We start from the raw sequence: 19262 nt of genomic DNA on the forward strand, positions 1-19262 counted from the left end.
AAGCAGTAAAATTATTTTCGGGAAAAATGCATGAACAAACAGCAGTGTTTTAGTGTGAACTAATTAATAAATAATACAGTTCATGTTTAAATTCCAGCACTAGATTTCAGTGGATTCTAATCATTTACATTTATGATTATATAATTATATTATTATGAATATATTAACAAACAGAGTAAAACACCAGCAGTTTTCCAGAAGCCCTGACAGTGCAAAATCAATTCCAATATTTGAATTTTTAATATTTAATTAAATATACCCACATCCCTACAGACACCACCATGCAGACATCACTGAAGCTGATCTAGTGCATACTAAATGTGCACTTCATAACTAACCCATACATAACGCAATGTGTGCATGGACAGCAGTGGATTGTTTCGTTATGGCTGATGCATAATCTGACACGTTGTTGCATTTGCGTTTAATTCTGAAAAATGATAGTGTTTCTATCGCGCATGGCTAAATCTCCCCTCGAGATCTCCGTGGAAAAGGTCTTCCTGTCAGCAGCATCCCACCGTTACTATGATATCTGTGGAGCGATCGCGCCTGAAGGTAAGCTCGCCTTCTCTAACCAATAACATTAACGAACCGAAAAAACATATTAACGTTAGCAGGTGCGAGTCAACGGAAGCTTGATGGCGCGCTACATTTGTATCTTAATTACGCCGGTTGTTAAATATTCATAGAACAACATAAAACGCTTGAGGTGTTACAAGGTCACATCTGAAAGTATAAACGCGCGCTAATGTGAGCGTGCATGGATAAATAAGTCGGTACGTTTCCTAGTTATTATCGCTCTCGAGAAATGCGATTTTACGCGAAGGGTGAAGTCAGGTAAAACGGGCCACTCTGTGGTAAATCATCGGAGGGGCATAAAAATGTCTCTGCACATCGTCCAGACCGTTGTTTGTGCGTTATGGTCTCTTTTATCAGTATTCGTTACAAATATGTCGCGAAAACCACCGCTTAAGCTCCAGAGCTATTGAGATGTCAGAAGTCCTCATCTTTGTCAACACTGTGTTTAGGTAAAACGGGACAGAGAATCTGTAAATCATCATTTTGATCAAAGAAACAAATGCTGTTACTTGTAACAATTTATCTTTTATGTCATGGCATTACAAGAAATGTTAAAATGTGTGAGGCAGGAGGTTTGAGAGAGATGAGACTGAATGTGGGTGTGAGATCTTTACAGTGTAATTTTGAATGTATAAAAGTTGAACTGACGATTGCTGTCTTTAGTAAGTGGATTTGTTGTGTATGTTTATAGAGAGTGAAATATCAGATTTACTGAAGGAATATTAAACATCAAGCATTTGATTAATGGTAGTGGTGACCATGAAAGCTGAATAAATAAGCTTTCCATTGATGTATATGTATTTGTTATTTGCCTGAGATACAACTATTTGAAAATCCTGAATCTGAGGGTGCAAAAAATCTAAATATTGAGAAAATTGGCTTTGAAGTTGTCCAAATAAAGTTCTTAGCAATGCATACTACTAATCAAAAAATAAGTTTTTATATATTTACAGTTGGAAATTTACAAAATATCTTCATGGAACATGATATTTACTTGATATCCTAATGAGTTTTAGCATAAAATCGATAATTTTGACCCATACAATGTGTTGTTGGCTATTGCTATAAATATACCCATGCGACTTATGACTGGTTTTGTGGTCCAGAGTCAAATTATTTGCAGTAATCCGAACGTAAATTTAGGATTTTACAAGTTGTGATGATAGATCTGTTTTAAATAAGTGGTTTTGCTATGGTTACCTCACCTGTAAACACGACTTTGGTTTGTAAGGGTCTATGTGACAGGTGAAAAATACTCTGCTTAGTTTGTAATGTAACGGTTATCATAATATAAAGACTTAAAGGAGAAGTCCACTTCCAGAACAACAATTTACAAATAATTTACTCACCCCCTTGTCATCCAAGATGTTCATGTCTTTCTGTCTTCAGTCGTAAAGAAATTACGGTTTTTGAGGAAAACATTTCAGGATTTTTCTTCATATAATGGACTTCAGTTGTGCCCCTGATTTTGAACTTCCAAAATGCAGTTTAAATGCAGCTTCAAAAGGCTCTAACGATCCCAGCCAAGGAAGAAGGGTCTTTTTTCTTTTCTGTCATTTTTTTTTTTCGGAAAATAAAATTGTATACTTTTTAAGCACAAAAGCTTGTGTAGCACAGGCTCTGGGATGCGCGTTCTTGAATGATTCATTCATTTTGAACAGATCTTTAATGTGACTCGGAAAGAATGAGTCGTCTCGCGGAGTGATTCGTTCAGTCTATCAGGTTCTGTACTGGAATTAGTTCACCTGTTTCGAGTCTTCGGGTCTTTCGAGTCGTTCGTTCATCTTATGGGGCTGTCACGTGATAAACAAACTACTCAAACCTGAAAACTTGTCAGATAAGAGGTGAGGTGAGCTAATCATAGACTAAAGACCCAGGTAAACAATGAATTAATCTTTTCTGTTTCTTATAGCATTATAGTTTTGTCTTGTTTGTAGTGTAATCAACGTTTGTGTAAGCAGTAGATGTGTTAGGGAAGTAACACATAACATTTTAATTATATTTTGCTAAAATGAATGAAATGACTCGAAAAAAGATTAGTTCATTTTGCTGAACGAGACTTATAGGTCCGAGTCGGTAAAATGAACTGAACTTCCCATCACTACTACGAATCATGTCTAAGTTCATTGTCTGTGTACTCCGTCTCAAAAAGGTAGAGAATGGCGAAAAACTTCATCTTATTTTCTCCTACAACTTAAGAATCGTCCGACATCATTGTAGCTTTTTGTTTGTAAACAGTGTTTGACTTACTTGCACTTTGTTAGTCTTTGCACTTTCGCTTTGTAAACAACGGGTCTGTGGTTCCGCCTACATTAAGCGTGACCTTTTGACATAATGCAATAGTACGTAGTGTCGTGAACGCGCATCCCAGAGCCTGTGCTACACAAACTTTTGTGTGGAGTTCTCCTTTAAAAGATTTGTTTATCCCATATATTTGTAAGCAGAAATAATAAATTCACACTGCCCCCTCATTTTCTTTTTGACGTCATCTTTAAAGGAGAAGTTCACTTCCACAACAACAATTTACAGAAAATTGACCCCTTTGTCATCCAAGATGTTCATGTCTTTCTTTCTTCAGTCGTAAAGAAATTATGTTTCTTGAGGAAAACATTTCAGGAATTAACTCCATATAGTGGACTTCAGTGGTGCCCCCAAGTTTGAACTTCCAAAATGCAGTTTAAATGCAACGATTGGACATAACCTACCTTGGACATAACCTACCTTAAGCATAACCTTATCCAGCTTTTTCTTCAACACTGAAGTAAGCCTATGGCTAAGACTTCCAGTTCATTAGCCGCTATTGGGAAATAACGAGAAGGATAAAAAAGTAAAGTAAAAAAGTAGTGCAGTAAATGGTAATACTGTTTGCACTACAAACCAGTGTGTTCATAATTAAGATAATACTATAAGATAATATGCTAAGGCACACCAATTTGCAATATCAAGCAGCAAAATGAGCTGTTTTGTACAGCTAAAAATAGCTGGACGTTGATGAGACCAGAAGCCAGACCTAGAAAATTTACGAATTTCCCCGTTTTGTTCTTACAAAAAAAGATGGATAGGTGATTGATTACAAAGAAATTAAAAAACATGTTAAGAATTAATTTGACAGTTGTTTAAAATAGTTTGCAGTGTTTGGATGTTGATTAAATTCAGTGTTATTATTTAATACATTAATGAAACCACTAGATCAATACCATTAAGGATGAGTTTAGAAAGATCATCTGCTCCTGATGGAACATTTTAATCCTTTAATGTAAACACTTATAAAATGGAGTAAGATCATTAAAATGCCCTAGCCAAGTGCTTCCTGCAGGGACAATCCCCTGGAGTTACCTGGGCTTATGTTCCTCATTCAAGGGCACATTGTAGATGTTGACCGCTCTTGGATTTGCCTTTGTAGAATCTAACCTGTATCCTTTTAGTAACAAGTTTTATTTTACAACAGTGCCACACATGCCAACTTTAACATGTTTCCAAAGAGAAACAGACTACAAATAGAATGTCAGTCTGTAAGCAATGTGAACGCCTACTAATGTTGTTGCTACACAAGCATTCGGTTTTGATGTAAAAACACCAATTTAATAACTTCTGACATGGTCTGAAGATAATCTGACTGAGTTTTGGACACAGTTTGTATGGTAATTTGTACATTCTGCAGTTTTACAGTAGTACAGTTCTTCTGCTTACAGTGATATACTAGGCTGTCATGTTTTATTTCATAAAAGATGTTCTTATTTTGTCAAAGAGTGGCACTGTGTGATAGACTTACTTTCTGGGAAAAAAATAGTAAAAAAGTATTATAAAAAAGTGATGTTCATTGGAATGGAATGGATCTGAACTGAGAGTTAATTGATGTTGTAAACATTTCAAAGACATCTGTTGTATGCTTTCATGGTGGAAAATGTAATATATGCTATATTCTTTTTTATAAGGTGAAACAAGAGGCATTTGATTCAACATGAGTGCAAGCGTTGAGTGTCGATGGAGTCTCTGAACGCCGTGGAGCTCCGTGAACTGGGGGATGGGAGCAGGCGAGAACCTCCTCAGGCCTCCTCAGGACGCACTGGCATTGAAAATGCATCATTCGAGGATGAGGATCAGGGAACGAGGATCCGTGTTACCTCCAAAACATCTGGACCTGAGTTCACGTCCGTTGACTCTCAGTCAAATCCGCTGCCTATTCAGAGAGAAGTGCCATCACCACGCTCCGAAGACGAACCCGAGCTTGAGTATAACGGCCAATCGGTGGATTACGGGTTCATTTTCGCGCTCATTTTTCTCGTGAGCGGAATCATATTGGTGGTAATCGCCTACACCATCCCAAGAGAGGCTAAGGTCAACCCGGACCAAGTGACAGCGCGGCAGATGGAGAAACTGGAGATGTACTATGCACAACTCGGTTCTCACCTCGACAAATGTATTATTGCAGGACTTGGTTTGCTCACTCTGGGAGGAATGCTCTTATCCATTTTATTAATGGTGTCTATATGCAAAGGGGAGCTGTATCGCCGGAGGACTTTCGCTAGGAGACCCATGAAATCATACGGATCCATTAATATGAGGATGAGGCAGTTAGCTGAGGGTGATGGGAGGGAGACGCTTGTGGAATGTGAACCGAACGCCACCGCAGACGCCGCGAACGGTAATCAGGTTCCTTCTGGAACGCTAAACACGTAGCACAACTGAATCACATTTAAAAACCTGTAGATTTTCAGTCCTAAAAGGAAATAGTGCTTGCAAGGCAGCTTAAATAAAGGTTTTAGATAAGTTTAAGTTTTTGGCTTTGATAATCTGAAGATAAAACACCTCATCAGAGCCACAGTTGCTGTTGCCATGACTTTATCTGTCTGCTGTGTTGCCAGATCTGAAAAAGCAACTTATCCAAAAAATACTCTCGAATTGCGTATAATAGATGGACATGGCAATACTGATCATAGCATAAAAAGCAACCCAGATTTCAAAAAGCAATTTATGCAAAAAGCAATCCCAAATTGCATATAACAGGTGGACATGGCAACACTGATCATAGCATAAAAAGCAACTTAACCACAAAACAATCCCAAATTGTGTATAATAGGTGGACATGGCAACACTGATCAAAGCATAAATAGCAACCCAGGTCTCAAAAAGCAATTTATCAAAAAAAAAAAAAAACTAATTGTGTATAATAGGTGGTCATGGTAACACTGATCATAGCATAAAAAGCAACCCAGATCTCAAAAAGCAATTTATCCAAAAAAAAACCCCAAACTGTGTATAATAGGTGGACATGCCAACACTGATCATAGTGTAAAAAACAACCCAGATCTCAAAAAGCAGCTTATTCAGAAAACAATCCCAAATTGCATATAATGGGTGGACATGGCAACACTGATCATAGCATAAAAAAAGCAACTTATCCAAAAAACAATCCCAAATTGCGTATAATGGGTGGAGATGGCAACACTGATCATAGCATAAAAAAGCAACTTATCCAAAAAACAATCCCAAATTGTGTATAATGGGTGGAGATGGCAACACTGATCATAGCATAAAAAAGCAACTTATCCAAAAAACAATCCCAAATTGCGTATAATGGGTGGAGATGGCAACACTGATCATAGCATAAAAAAGCAACTTATCCAAAAAACAATCCCAAATTGCGTATAATGGGTGGAGATGGCAACACTGATCATAGCATAAATAGCAACTTAACCAAAAAACAATCACAAATTGCGTATAATAGTTGGACATCATCAACATACATCATAGTAGCAATGGTTGTACAGTCTTCGGTTTAAACTTTCTGTCATCACTAAACAATTTTATGTCACAATGCAATGTCTTGACACTTCTATAAAGCAGGTTTCATTTTCATTTGTGCCAAAATATTCATTCTTATTTTCTCCTCTCAATTCTGGGGTGAAATATGATGTTTTCACATACAGTAACCTGCTCATGCTGCCTTGCAAGCACTATCATCATATTAACCAAGGCGTAGGCAAACATGCAAAGAGACAGAATGTGACGGTGCAAAGAGATGTTAACAACTCAAAAGACTGTTGAATGAAAGCACAACGGTGAAGCGTCATAATAACTCAACATGCTGCAGAACAAACCGCCATCAGCTACTTTACAAAACTTGAAATAAATGTCTATATAATCTATAACATCACTAAAGACACTATGAGTGGAATATATACAAGCTATTATTATCCAAGGATGCAATATGCCTTAAGACATTACAAATGTTCACCGTGAACACATTTAGGCTTGTTTGTATTTGTATACTGTTCGTGTTTTGTATCTGTGTCACACACTTACTCGTTGTCATCAACCCACATTCTCGGAGTAGAAGACAATGTACCGCAACCAAGGGAATAGACATATGAATGCTTAACGTTTTAAACAAGATATCTATTTTACAATATCTATCATTATGGTAATTTAGTAGATTTGTGCTAACAATTAACAAAAATGTGAAGTTTTACTGTCATGGTGCAATATGCATTAGATTCCAGTAGAGAAATATATATTTCCATATCAATGTTCAGGTTATGAGGTTGTTGTCTTCTCAGTGACACAACAGATATATGCTACTGTATGCTTTAAGAATATGCTCATCGCCCCTTTTAAAACAAAGCTATTGTTATAGCACACAAGCAGAGGTTCATGTCCATGGTTTGGTTTTCCTGTTGTTTTCTATAAGTACACTGTTCAAAAGCAAAACTAAGCAGAAACCTAATAACAGTGGATGTATTACACATCTTAGATGTAGTGAAGATTACCCTGCAATGTTATACTTCCGGGTGTGAGGTATCCAAAATACACACCCACCCAGTATATTGCTCTGTGTTAGAACAGCTTTATAATGGCATTGAAAAAAAAAGTTTACCCAAAAATGCAAAATGTACTCGCCCTGAGGCCTTCCAAGATGTGCATGAGTTTGTTTCTTCATAAGAACAGATTTGGAGAAACCAGTGGATCCTCTGCAGCAAATGGGTGCCGTCAGAATGACGGTCCAAACAGCTGATAAAAACATCACAATAATCCACAAGCTGCATGTTTGTAAGAAACAAATCACTTAACTTCAGACTGTTGTCTCCAGCTTAAATACAAATTGCCTATTCATAACATTGCTTTCTCCAATAAAAAAAATTGTCATGTCTGAATCAGGAGAGAAATAGGCACAGATCAAGTACAAGCCAAAACAGTCCAAAATAGAGGATAGACTTTTTCACTGGAGGTGTTATTATGGATTATGAACTCATATTTTGGTCAAAAGTGACAATTTGAAGTTAAAACGCCTTAATGATGTATTTCTTTATTATAAAAAATGCAGTTTCTTGTTCTCAAGATGTTAACTGATGGACTGGAGTGGTGTGGATTACTTGTGAATTATTGTGATGTTTTTATCAGCTGTTTGGACTCTTATTCTGACGGCACCCATTCACTGCAGTGGATCCATTGGTGAGCAAGTGATGTAATGCAAATCTCCAAATCTGTTCCTATGAAGAAACAAACTGTTAGGGTCAGTAAATGTAAATTTTTGGGTGAACTGTTCCTTTAATGAAACTGGTTACTAATATATAGAACTAGGGAACGCAAAATTCACATTGCATTGATAGAGTTTACAAAAGTGCACTTCTTGAAACTTGATTTCAGGAATCAGGATGCAAGTGAGCATTTGGAATCACTGTAGAATAAAGCAAGTTATGATTTCTTGTTTTGTTCTGTTACATATAGAAATGTATTTAGCTTGAATCTTCAGAAAACGAAAACACAAAATTATGAGTTTTTTCACTGTTACATTAAACCCAATGGTTAATGAGAGCACATTATATCAGAGAGACAGCATTGTCACGTACCCAAAATTTATTTCACATATTAAATATTCTTTATATAATATATTTACTATGGCAATGAAAGCCTAAAGATTGTTTGAATTTTATTGTATACTGTCCTTATATATTTAGTGGTGTATAAAGTGTGATGCGCTCATGTGCTGCTTGATGCATCACTAACTTAAGTGCTGTTTAAAGTGAAATGGACTAGTTGTAATGTTTCTTTGATACCATCTAAATTATAGTAAACATATCTGTCATTTATTAACTGTAAGATGTTGGTTATGGTGTGATGTAAAGGTATAAGGAAAAGGGAAAGTGCTAAACTGCTTTCACGTCTTTAATTGTGTAAAATATTGTCTTGTAAGCACAGAGGATCTAGTATTGAGCACACTAAGCATTTATCCTACACTAAATCTGTGCTGTTGGTCACATTGCTCATGCACAAGCCCCTAAATGAATTTCAGTGTCATTGAAAGACATTATGAAATATTGTAATGCTTTTTCATCATGACAACCTGATCTGAGCAAGTCACTGTATTGAGAGTGGAATACTAGCATACTTACACTATTCAAAATCTGTTAAAAAATGTAATACTTTTGGTCAGCAAGGATGCATTAAATTAATCAAAAGTGTCAGAAAAGACATTGATAAGCAGCAAATCAGCATATTAGACTGATTTCTGAAGGATGATGTGACACTGAAGACTGGAGTAATGATGCTAAAAATTCAGCTTTGCATCACAGGAATAAATTACATTTTAAAATATATTTAGATAGAAAAGAGTTATTTTAAATTGTAATAATATTTCACAATTTCACAGCTCTTACTGTGCTTTTAATCAAATAAATGCAGCCTTGGTGAGCAAAAGAGACTTCTATGAAAAACCACATTAAATCAACAAGTGGCATTTGGAAGTAATATCGTCATTTCCAATTGTGTACTGCACATTTTATAACATGTCGAACTAGTAGGTCATCCTAGTATTCCATGCATACACAAAATGCTTTTATTACAAAAATAGTATGTTTAGTATAACAGTACGCTATTCAAATGAGCACAATAATGGGGCTTGTAGTCATTTGGGCTGATTAGTAGCAGCTGCTCATCTTTGTTACTAAATTATCATCATTGTACAATCTGTGAAGGTTAATCATGAAGTCAGGCTATAAAGAGCTCCTAGAAAACACAAGCGTGGCTCTCTAACACTGCAGAGGCTTAATGATGTGCATAATACTTGTGTGGGCCAAACAGACTGTTATGTATTCAAATGAAATGCAGTACCACAGTACTTTTGAGCCAATCACTCTGTTTTTTTTAATGTAGAGAGCGGGGGTGTTTGAATTGCATGTGTACAATGTGAGCTGTGCATTTGAAGTCTGTAACCACTTCATGTATGTTCAAGGCAAACGTGTCACCTTTTTATACTGTTTCCATGCGTGAAATAAATCTTTTTGTTGCTATACCTGTTTGACTTGATTCAAATGGTGTATCTGAGCACTTTGTGGTACACGTGGTATTTTTCTTTATCGTGACTCGCAGTTCTATATCTTCTAAAGTCCCAGAACAAATTGTCACTTAATTCTCACAGTGGTTTTAGTGTTTAGAGGACACTCAAGAGTGTCTTTATCTCTGGAAGTAGAGGACAGTCACATTGACATTGCGGCCATCATGACTCACTGTGGCCATTACAGGCATTGATTTCCACTATGTCTGCTGCTGGTGTGGCTTTCACCACGTCCTTCTCACTGAAGCCACCATCTCCAGAAGCTTTGCTTTCATCTACTGATACTTTACAAAGACTGGAGAGCAAGTTCAGTGCAGTTGCATGTAGGAGAAAAGCACATTTAAACTATATTTTAAAAGTGCATTAGGGTTTTGTAGGTGGTTTGCCTGGGTGGTCAAGGTCAAAAAAGCAAAAATTATTATTGTTTAAAAATTATTATTGTTTAATTAAATATATATATATATTTTTTTTTTTTTTTTTTTTTTTTAAATAAGACAAATGTTAACTAAAACATCACAAAATATTTTAAAATCCTAAATAAAAAACTTATTTCATTTTAGCTAGTTGCCAAGACATTTAGTTTAACTTGAAGTACTAAAAGTAATAAAAATTATTTTAGAAAGTAATAATTTTCACTTATTTATATATATCTAATAATAAAAACTCAATTGAAACGTTTGTAGACACTTTAAGTTAGCTTGACAAAAAGCTTTCAAAAGCTTGAATTTTAAAGGTTTTCATTTTGAAGTAGTTTGAAAGATCAAAGTTTGAATGTTTTGAAGGCAATACAGTCTATCAGAAAAACAGATGACTAGCATGTTCCTAGTATGTTGTTAGCATGATTAACAAGTTACTAACATGTTGTTAACATGTTTCTAGCATGATGAACATGTTACTAGCATGATTAGCAAGTTACTAACATGATAAACATGTTACTAGCGTGTTAGTAGCATGATTAGCAAGTTACTAACATGTTGTTAGCATAATTAGCATGTTATTACCATGTTGGTAACATGATCGGCATGTTACTAACATGTTGTTAGCATAAGTAGCATGTTACTAGCATGTTGTTAACATGCTTCTAGCTTGATTAACATGTTTCTAACATGATTAGCAAGTTACTAACATATTGCTAGCATGATTAGCATGTTGTTAGCACGATTAACATGTTGGTAGCATGATTAGCATGTTACTAGCATGTTGGTAGCATGATTAGCAAGTTTACTAGCATCTTGCTAACGTGATTAGCATGTTGTTAGCATTATTACCATGTTACTACCATGTTGTTAGCATGAGTAGCTTGTTACTAGCATGTTGTTAACATGGTTAACAAGTTATTAGCATGCTGTTAGCATGATTAGCATGTTACTAGTATGTTGTTATCATGATTAACATGTTTCTAGCATGATTACCAAGTTACTAACATATTGTTAACATGATCAGCATGTTGTTAGCATGATTAACATGTTGGTAGCATGATTAGCATGTTACTAGCATGTTGGTAGCATGATTAGCAAGTTTACTAACGTCTTGCTAACGTGATTAGCATGTTGTTAGCATGATTAGCATGTTACAAACTTGTTGTTAACCTGATTGCTAGCATGAGCATGTTTCTAGTCTGTTGCTAGCATAAATAGAAGGGAAGCTTGATTTTTTTTTGATTCTCAAGAAGTTCTGGGAGTTTTGACAGTTGCAGTTTGAATAGTGTTGGCTCATTTGAACATTCCGTCATTGTAAGTCTATGGGATTTTTAAGTCTGTTTGGTGGATGTAGTTTGAAAGCTCTAGGAGAAGCAACATTCAGAACTTTAGTCTAAAAAGAATAATAAGAGGCTTAAATAGGATATCAGTAAGTTGTCTCATTCAAGCCAACTTAATAAAAATATCAAAAGTTGACAGATTTTTAAATATCAAAAATATTACAAATAACTATAATATGTAATAGTATATGGCTGGGGTCCCTCTTTCAATAAAATTCATGGGTTGTTTTCAAACGTTTTATTATATGTCGGTAAGAAAAGTAACAGCAAACCTGAATTAAATTTGACTGTTTAATTTAGCAGAAATAAGACTAGCATTTTAACAATGTCTTTAATATCAGAAAAATATCAATCACATCAGAAAAATGGGATAGAATAAAAACTAATTAATTTAATTTAGCAATGCAGAGTTGGTAGCAAAAAAAAGAGCAAATAGAAAAAATGGAATTATCAGTGATTTTTTTTGTCAATATCAGAATGAAAACCAATTATGTTATTGTTTTAATAATAATTCTATAACAGAATTATTAAGAGCAATTATGTATCACCACAACCCAGTTTAATCAGACACAAAGTGCATATCACTGCTGCCCAGTGAAAACTATTGGATGTTAGTGCATCTACATGAACATGTCGTCATATCCTGGCGGAGGCATGTGATCTGGATCTGGCCTGAAAAGTAGAGCAAAACAAATGGCATCAGAGGTGAGGATATGATGTCAAATGAGGCAATGGCTGCAAATAATCCCATTAAAGCTCTTACCCAGGTCTGTGTCGCCCAACCGGCCCAAAGGGGTCAAAGCGGGCACCAGGAGGCACAGCGCCGGGGGGAAGGACTCCAGGAATACCAGAGGAGGGGTCAAACCCTGAGCGAGGAAACCCGGCACGTAATGGATCGACGATCATCCCTCCTGCTCTTCCCCTGGAGAAAGAACCAAGAACAAGAACGATTAATAATTAAGTGAGCGCGGTCGTTCCTTGAAGGTGTACTTATTCATTTGAGTTCTTAAATGCTCTTTGATATCTGTTATTCTAAAAAAGGCAAACCAAGTGTGCCTTCAAAGCTGTTTTATTCTACATAAGGGGGGTCCAAGAAAACTAGGTGCATCACCAAGAAACATCTGTAAACTACAGGTCAACATGCATGATGCATTTGCAGATGACTGTTTTTACAAATAATTGATGGGATTTCTCACCCGAAAGGGTCCAGATCGGCACCGCCTGCGGCAAATGGAGCCATTGGGTCAGGCCTAAAGAGAAAAAAACACAAAAAGTCATTGCAGAAGCGTTCTGTTACACTGTATGAGAATAAGTCTTACATTTTTACTTTTGCATTTAATATTTTCAAAATTTCATTTTCTGGTTAGTTGAACGTGATGCAGATTCTGCAAAATGTTCATTATTTTCACAAATTAAGAGGGATCATACAAAACCCATGTTATGTTTTTATTTAGTACTGACCTGAACAAGATATTTCACATAAAAGATGTTTACATAAAGTCCACAAGAGAAAATAATAGTTACATTTTTAAAAATGATCCGTTCAAAAAGTTTACATACACTTGATTCTTTGATCCACAGCTGTTTTTTTTTTTTTTGTTTTTTATAGTTGTTCATGAGTCCCTTGTTTGTTCTGAACAGTTAAACTGCCTGCTGTTCTTCAGAAAAATCCTTTAGGTCCCACAAATTCCTTGGTTTTTGCAGGATTTTTGTGTATTTGAACCCTTTCCAACAGTGACTGTGTGATTTTCAGAAGCATTTTTTCACACCGAGGACAACTGAGGGACTCATACGCAGCTATTACAGAAGTTTCAAACACTCACTGATGCTTCAGAAGGAAAAACTATGCATTAACAGCCGGGGGGTGAAAACTTTTGAACAGAATGAAGATGTGTACATTTTTCTTATTTTGCCTAAATATCATATTTTATTAATTTAGTACTGCCCTTCAGAAGCTACAGAAGACACTTACATGTTCCCCAGAAGACAAAATAAGTTACATTTACCAAGTTTTACCACAAAAACCAAATAATTTGTGGGACCTGAAAGATTTTTCTGAAGAACAGCAGGCAGTTTAACTGTTCACGACAGGAACTCATGAACAACAATCACTAAACAAAAAAAATATAATAAAAATAATAATAAAAATATAAACACAGCTGTAGATCATTCAGGTGACAACACAGTATTAAGAATCAAGTGTATGTAAACTTTTGAAAGTGGTCATTTTTATAAATGCATCTATTAATTTGTCTTGTGGACTATATGTAAACATTTTTTATGTGAAATATCTTATTCAGGTCAGTACTAAATAAAAAAATAACATGCATTTTATATATAAACTTTTGACCTCAACTGTATATATATATATAACTAATAACTACTGTTCAAAGTTTGGGGTCGGTAAGACGTTTTTGTTTTTTTTTTCTATGTTTTTAAAAGTAGTTTCTTATGCTCACCAAGTCTGCATATATTTAATTACAAATACAGTAAAATCTGTAATATTGTGAAATATTATTACAATGTTAATTTTTTTATAAATGTTAAAATCTATTTTATTTCTGAAAATAAAGCTGAATTTTTAGCTTTCATGACCACATACTTTTGAATGCGTATATATATACACACACACATATACATATACATACACACACGCATATAATACAGCATTTGGCATTATTCAATGCCATAAAATGACAGAATAATGCAAAAAGCCAAACACAATTTTTTTAAACAACATCAATAATATTTTATTTTTGTTAACTGGATTGATTGTTATTTTTTTAGTATATAAGTGACAAATCTTTGAATCTCCACATCCATGCCAGTATGACTCAGCTCAGTGTTTTAAAAGTCTACAGACTCTTTGGCTTCAGCTCGAGACAGCAGCTGGCAGCAGAGCACGTTTGACTGAATTACATCACGCCCGCAGCAACAGCAGGTCAATAAATCGCTGACATCATAAAGAATCTGATAGGGGTCACCGTGAACCCAGGAAGGGGAAGTGGAAGACAAACACCTCAATCCATCTCTGAGTTTCTGCCATGACCTTAAGGACACCACTGTGCAGTCTCTCCCCTCTCTTTTCTCTACTTTCCTGCTATTCTATCTCATTTTTATTGATAGAGACTGCAGAGAAAACAGGAAGTAAAGGTGAGAGACTCAGGTCAGAACGCACGCTGGCATCTCCCACGGCTCCTTCCTAGTAAATATACAGTTTGAGTGGGTTTCAACCAAACAGACTTCACTAAATCCCCAAACTGGTTGTTTTTGATGGAAGCGATGCTGGCGCTTCCAGCAAAGTCTCTCAGTCCACAGTCTGCCGCCAGACACACAAAACCCTCAGTGCTTCAAAAAATAGACAGCGCAGCAGTCAGAGCTCTCGCAGGACTCATGCTGGTAAATATTAAATAAGACCGAGGACATGAGCTGACACCTACATAACACACACACGCACAAAACTCGCCCTGGAAGTCCCAAAGCAGCCCATAACGTCCTTCACACATAAACACCTTCATTTACAGATGAACCCTAACTTCACAAACATGGAGGCAATGCAGCACAAAGACGTTTTATCGTGCTAGTTTGCTGTTCTCAGATCAGATCACAGCTTTAGTTTAATTAAAGTGTTAGTTCTAATAATTGCACATTTAAATATTATAACATCTAACAATTAAATGTGACCCTGGACCACAAAACCAGTCTTAAGTAGCACTGGTATATTTGCAGCAAGAGCCAAAAATACACTGTATGGGTCAAAATTATTGACTTTTCTTTTATGCCAAAAATCATTAGAATATTAAGATCATGTTCCATGAAGATATTTTGTAAATTTCCCACCATAAATATATCAAAACTTAATTTCTGATTAGTAATATGCATTGCTAAGAACTTCATTTGGACAACTTCAAAGGCGATTTTCTCAATATTGAAATTTTTTTGCGCCCTCAGATTCCAGATTTTCAAATAGTTGTATCTCTGCCAAATACTGTCCTATCATAACAAACATAAATCAATGGAAAGCTTATTTATTCAGCTTTCAGATGATGTATAAATCTCAGTTTAAAAAAAATAACCCTTATGACTGGTTTTGTGGTCCAGGGTCACCTTAATAGTATTTATATTACATTCCTAACAAATAACTAATACATAGATATAAATAAATATCACTTTCTTTAAATGTGCGTTTTTCTTTCATGAAATGTTAGGATCCAAAAGTAAAAACTTCATAATGATCGTTTCGCTATACAAGACCCTTCTTCCTTGGCTGGGATCATTTACAACTGCATTTGGGATCGTTTGAAGCCACATTTAAACTGCATTTTGGAAGTTCAAAATCAGGGTACCATATCAGTCCATTACATGGAGAAAAATGCTGAAATGTTTTCCTCAAAAAACTATTTCTTTATGACTGAAGAAAGAAAGACATGAACATCTTGGATGACAAGGGGGTGAGTACATTGTATGTGAATCTTTGTTTTGGAAGTGGACTTCTCTTTTAACTGACATGCTTTTGTTGAACGCATCTATTTGCATTATTTCAACTTATTTTTTAAAATAATCATTTAATAGCAGCATTTGTGGTGAAAAAGTACATTACCTATGAATCGTGATTATGTATGTAATTATGTAATCAGGTTAGTCTCCCTTCACTGAATGCTTATATGAGTGTATAAATATTTATATGTATATGCATATTAAACCTTAAAACAATCTTAAAAAATATGTAATTATGCATTTGCAATGCTTCATGCGATTGTAGTTCTTTCCCTCACTAAAGCAATAAGTACACAGTCTTGTACCTTTGTCTTTTTGCCTGATTTCAACTACTTTTTTTCTTCAAATTAAGCTTGTAATGTTGCGATTCACCTCATAGCTGGTTGGTTTGGTTCATGGCTTTTAACAATGCTTTTTTTTTTTTTTTTTTTTTTAAATCAAAGTTATGGGAAAAATAATTGGACAAAATAACACACTGATGGGCACTAATGCACTCTATTGTGGAAAAGTTTAATTCTGCAGGTAATTATCCAATCTTATTTCATCATACTAACTGTATATTTTTCACTTTTTACTTTAGCTTTTCTTTAATTATAGACGTACAGATCATGAAAACATAAACACTGACCTGTCTAAATAAGATGCTTATTTAATATTCTCTTTTTAAACAGCACGGGTCACAAAAGTGAAATTGCAAATTATTCAGTGTACCTTCACCTGTCATCAAACAGATGTTTGCGAACAGAAGTTGGGATCACCTGAGGCAGTAACCATAGCAACAGCTGGCTGCTCTAGTGCTGTTAGGGCAATACAAATCTCCACAGACTGCATCTCAAAATTACCCAGAAATTCCCTTAAAAAGTCAACAGCCCTGAAATCAATGTATAATTCGCATGAGGAAAGCAATGAGACACTGAAAGTTTACCAGTCAGGTGGGTGTCTCCTTGGAGGGCCTCTGGTTGGGATCAGGAGAGGATCGCTGTCAGGGTCCCTTAAGTTTGAGGGTCTTTCACTTTCTGTCTTCTTTTCTTTCTTTCCTTGACGCTCCTCCTTTTTAGTAGGCAGCAGTGAGGACTTTAACTTGGCTGATAGCTCATCTGTGTTCTTAAACACACTGAAAGAGCAAAATAGATATGTTAGAAAATGCACACATTTCTTTTGTAATGTATCTATACATGTTTTTAAAGATTTTATTGTTATGTCTTCAAATTTATAACAACTAGAAAACATGCATGATATTAAATCCATCCCATATTTTGGCATTAAGCATTTATTTGAAAGAAACCTTGAATATGCCCAGAACCCCATATGGGAAAAAAATATATTTTATATTTTATTTCCAAAATAGATTTGAAATGTATGCAAAATATATGTTGCAAACAGTGAAGCTTATTTAAATATATATTTAAAAAAGTAAATATATTTAGATTCAACCATCACATACCTAAATGCATTTCTGTGGCAAGAAAATGCATTGAACTTAAATATAAAGAGGTCAAAATATATTTTTTAAATGCTTTTTAAAAACATATTTATATATGGCCAAAATATATTAGCAAAAAATATATGTACATAAACATATTTTAACAAATATATTTTTATGTATATATATATATATATATTGGTGTATGGGACACTATAGAAAAATTAATAACTTTTATAAAAATGTCATGATGTAAGTGATTTCCAACACTGAAGACTCTCAGATGAAATGTGTAACATTATAAATGTTTTTGATCAATTTAGGTCATGCTTGGCAAATAAAAACTATTTTAGTCGTTCAAAAATATAAACATTTCCAAATTTTTATGCAATTGTATACATGTTGATGTTCATTTTATGAATCTAAATAAACATTGTTAGGTATATTTTGCATATTACATGCATATAATTGTTGTAATTCTTCCCCGCTACCCCATGACTGGGTTGTTAAAAATGCATCCTATAATAAAAGAACATAAATTTGCGACATACAGCACACCATTAACATGAGTCTGGTCTTAAAGGTCAAAAAGAGGCCAGAAAACGGTATAAAAGCATATTCGTAATTTTCAGTGACGAGGTAAAAATGGAGAGCATAAAAAACATTAAAACTGCACCAAATAAATTCACAAACCTTTCAAATGTCTGCAGATTGGCTTCATCAACATACTCACTGACGGTAACTGTGAGATCAGTTACTTTTTCAGTCATGGAGTCCTGCAAAGATGTGGGAAAAAAAGTGTCAAAAACATCAAGTCTGACATGACTCTGTCATCTGTGATGACAGGCTGTGCAGTAATGACTGAACTGCATGAAATTCACTCAATTACCATTAGATTGAAGATCAGGGTTGTATCCACTGTGAAGGCTTTGAGCAGTAGGTTTGACTTGTCATCATTTGATCTGTATCTGAGTGCATACAGCTCCTTGCTTTCATTCCAGCTGGGTGGAAGCAGTTCAGACTTCTTCTCTCCATCTTTAGGCTGTGTGGAATATCGATCATTTCAAATCAGACAAATGTTTGTGATGCTTTGCACCAAAACAAACTAGTACAGCATTTGCTGTAGATGCCTGCTGGCTTGATGTTTTATATAATATAAAAAATGTATATATAATGCAATGACAATCAGAATTAAGTGTAACTTAACCGTCTTTTTGTATGACATTTAAATAAGCAAACATGCCTGCTAGGTTTTGTAACAGATTATCACGTATAAACATTCAAAGTTATCATTCACATACCTCATCTCCAACGCCCAGACATTTATAGCCACTTTTTACTATTTCCCAGTGTACAAAACAAATCAGAGCATCTTGAGAACAGGTTATAGAGTTTGATACGCAGTTAAAGAGCAGCTCCAGTCCTGCCATCTTTAAACACAGTGATATTCAGAAGAAATGAAACCAAAACAAACCGCTGGCCGTGTGAAAATAAACAGCGACTTCACTCTGAATGCATGGTGTATGGACGCTGCCACACTAAATATTTAGTTTAAACTGTAATATTACGTGTGTTTTGGCAGGTCTATAGTTTTTCTTAAAACTTGAATTTCATAAATGTTTATTTCTAATTTTGTTTGTCATGCTGCAGCGGTCCGACCACAAATGTTC

General features: G+C 35.1%; 2 protein-coding genes across 2 annotated transcripts; one reads left to right on the forward strand and one right to left on the reverse strand.

Annotated features, from left to right (window-relative positions):
* Positions 1-281: 281 nt before the first annotated feature.
* tmem74b (transmembrane protein 74B) lies at positions 282-9871 on the forward strand. The gene is made up of 2 exons (XM_051111400.1): positions 282-555; positions 4515-9871. The coding sequence occupies exon 2, from the start codon at positions 4564-4566 to the stop codon at positions 5257-5259; it is 696 nt and encodes a 231-aa protein (XP_050967357.1). The 5' UTR covers positions 282-555; positions 4515-4563; the 3' UTR covers positions 5260-9871.
* A 2024-nt stretch (positions 9872-11895) lies between these two features.
* Positions 11896-19259, reverse strand: psmf1 (proteasome inhibitor subunit 1). The gene is made up of 7 exons (XM_051111408.1): positions 18894-19259; positions 18482-18634; positions 18286-18368; positions 17095-17283; positions 12869-12922; positions 12436-12594; positions 11896-12344 (listed from the first exon to the last, which is right to left on the reverse strand). Exons 1-7 carry the CDS (start codon positions 19020-19022, stop codon positions 12293-12295), a joined length of 819 nt encoding a protein of 272 aa, XP_050967365.1. The 5' UTR covers positions 19023-19259; the 3' UTR covers positions 11896-12292.
* Between the last annotated feature and the right edge of the window lie 3 nt (positions 19260-19262).

Source organism: Labeo rohita, chromosome 6 (genome assembly GCF_022985175.1).
Source record: "Labeo rohita strain BAU-BD-2019 chromosome 6, IGBB_LRoh.1.0, whole genome shotgun sequence".
In the NCBI taxonomy this organism is placed as follows: domain Eukaryota; kingdom Metazoa; phylum Chordata; class Actinopteri; order Cypriniformes; family Cyprinidae; genus Labeo; species Labeo rohita.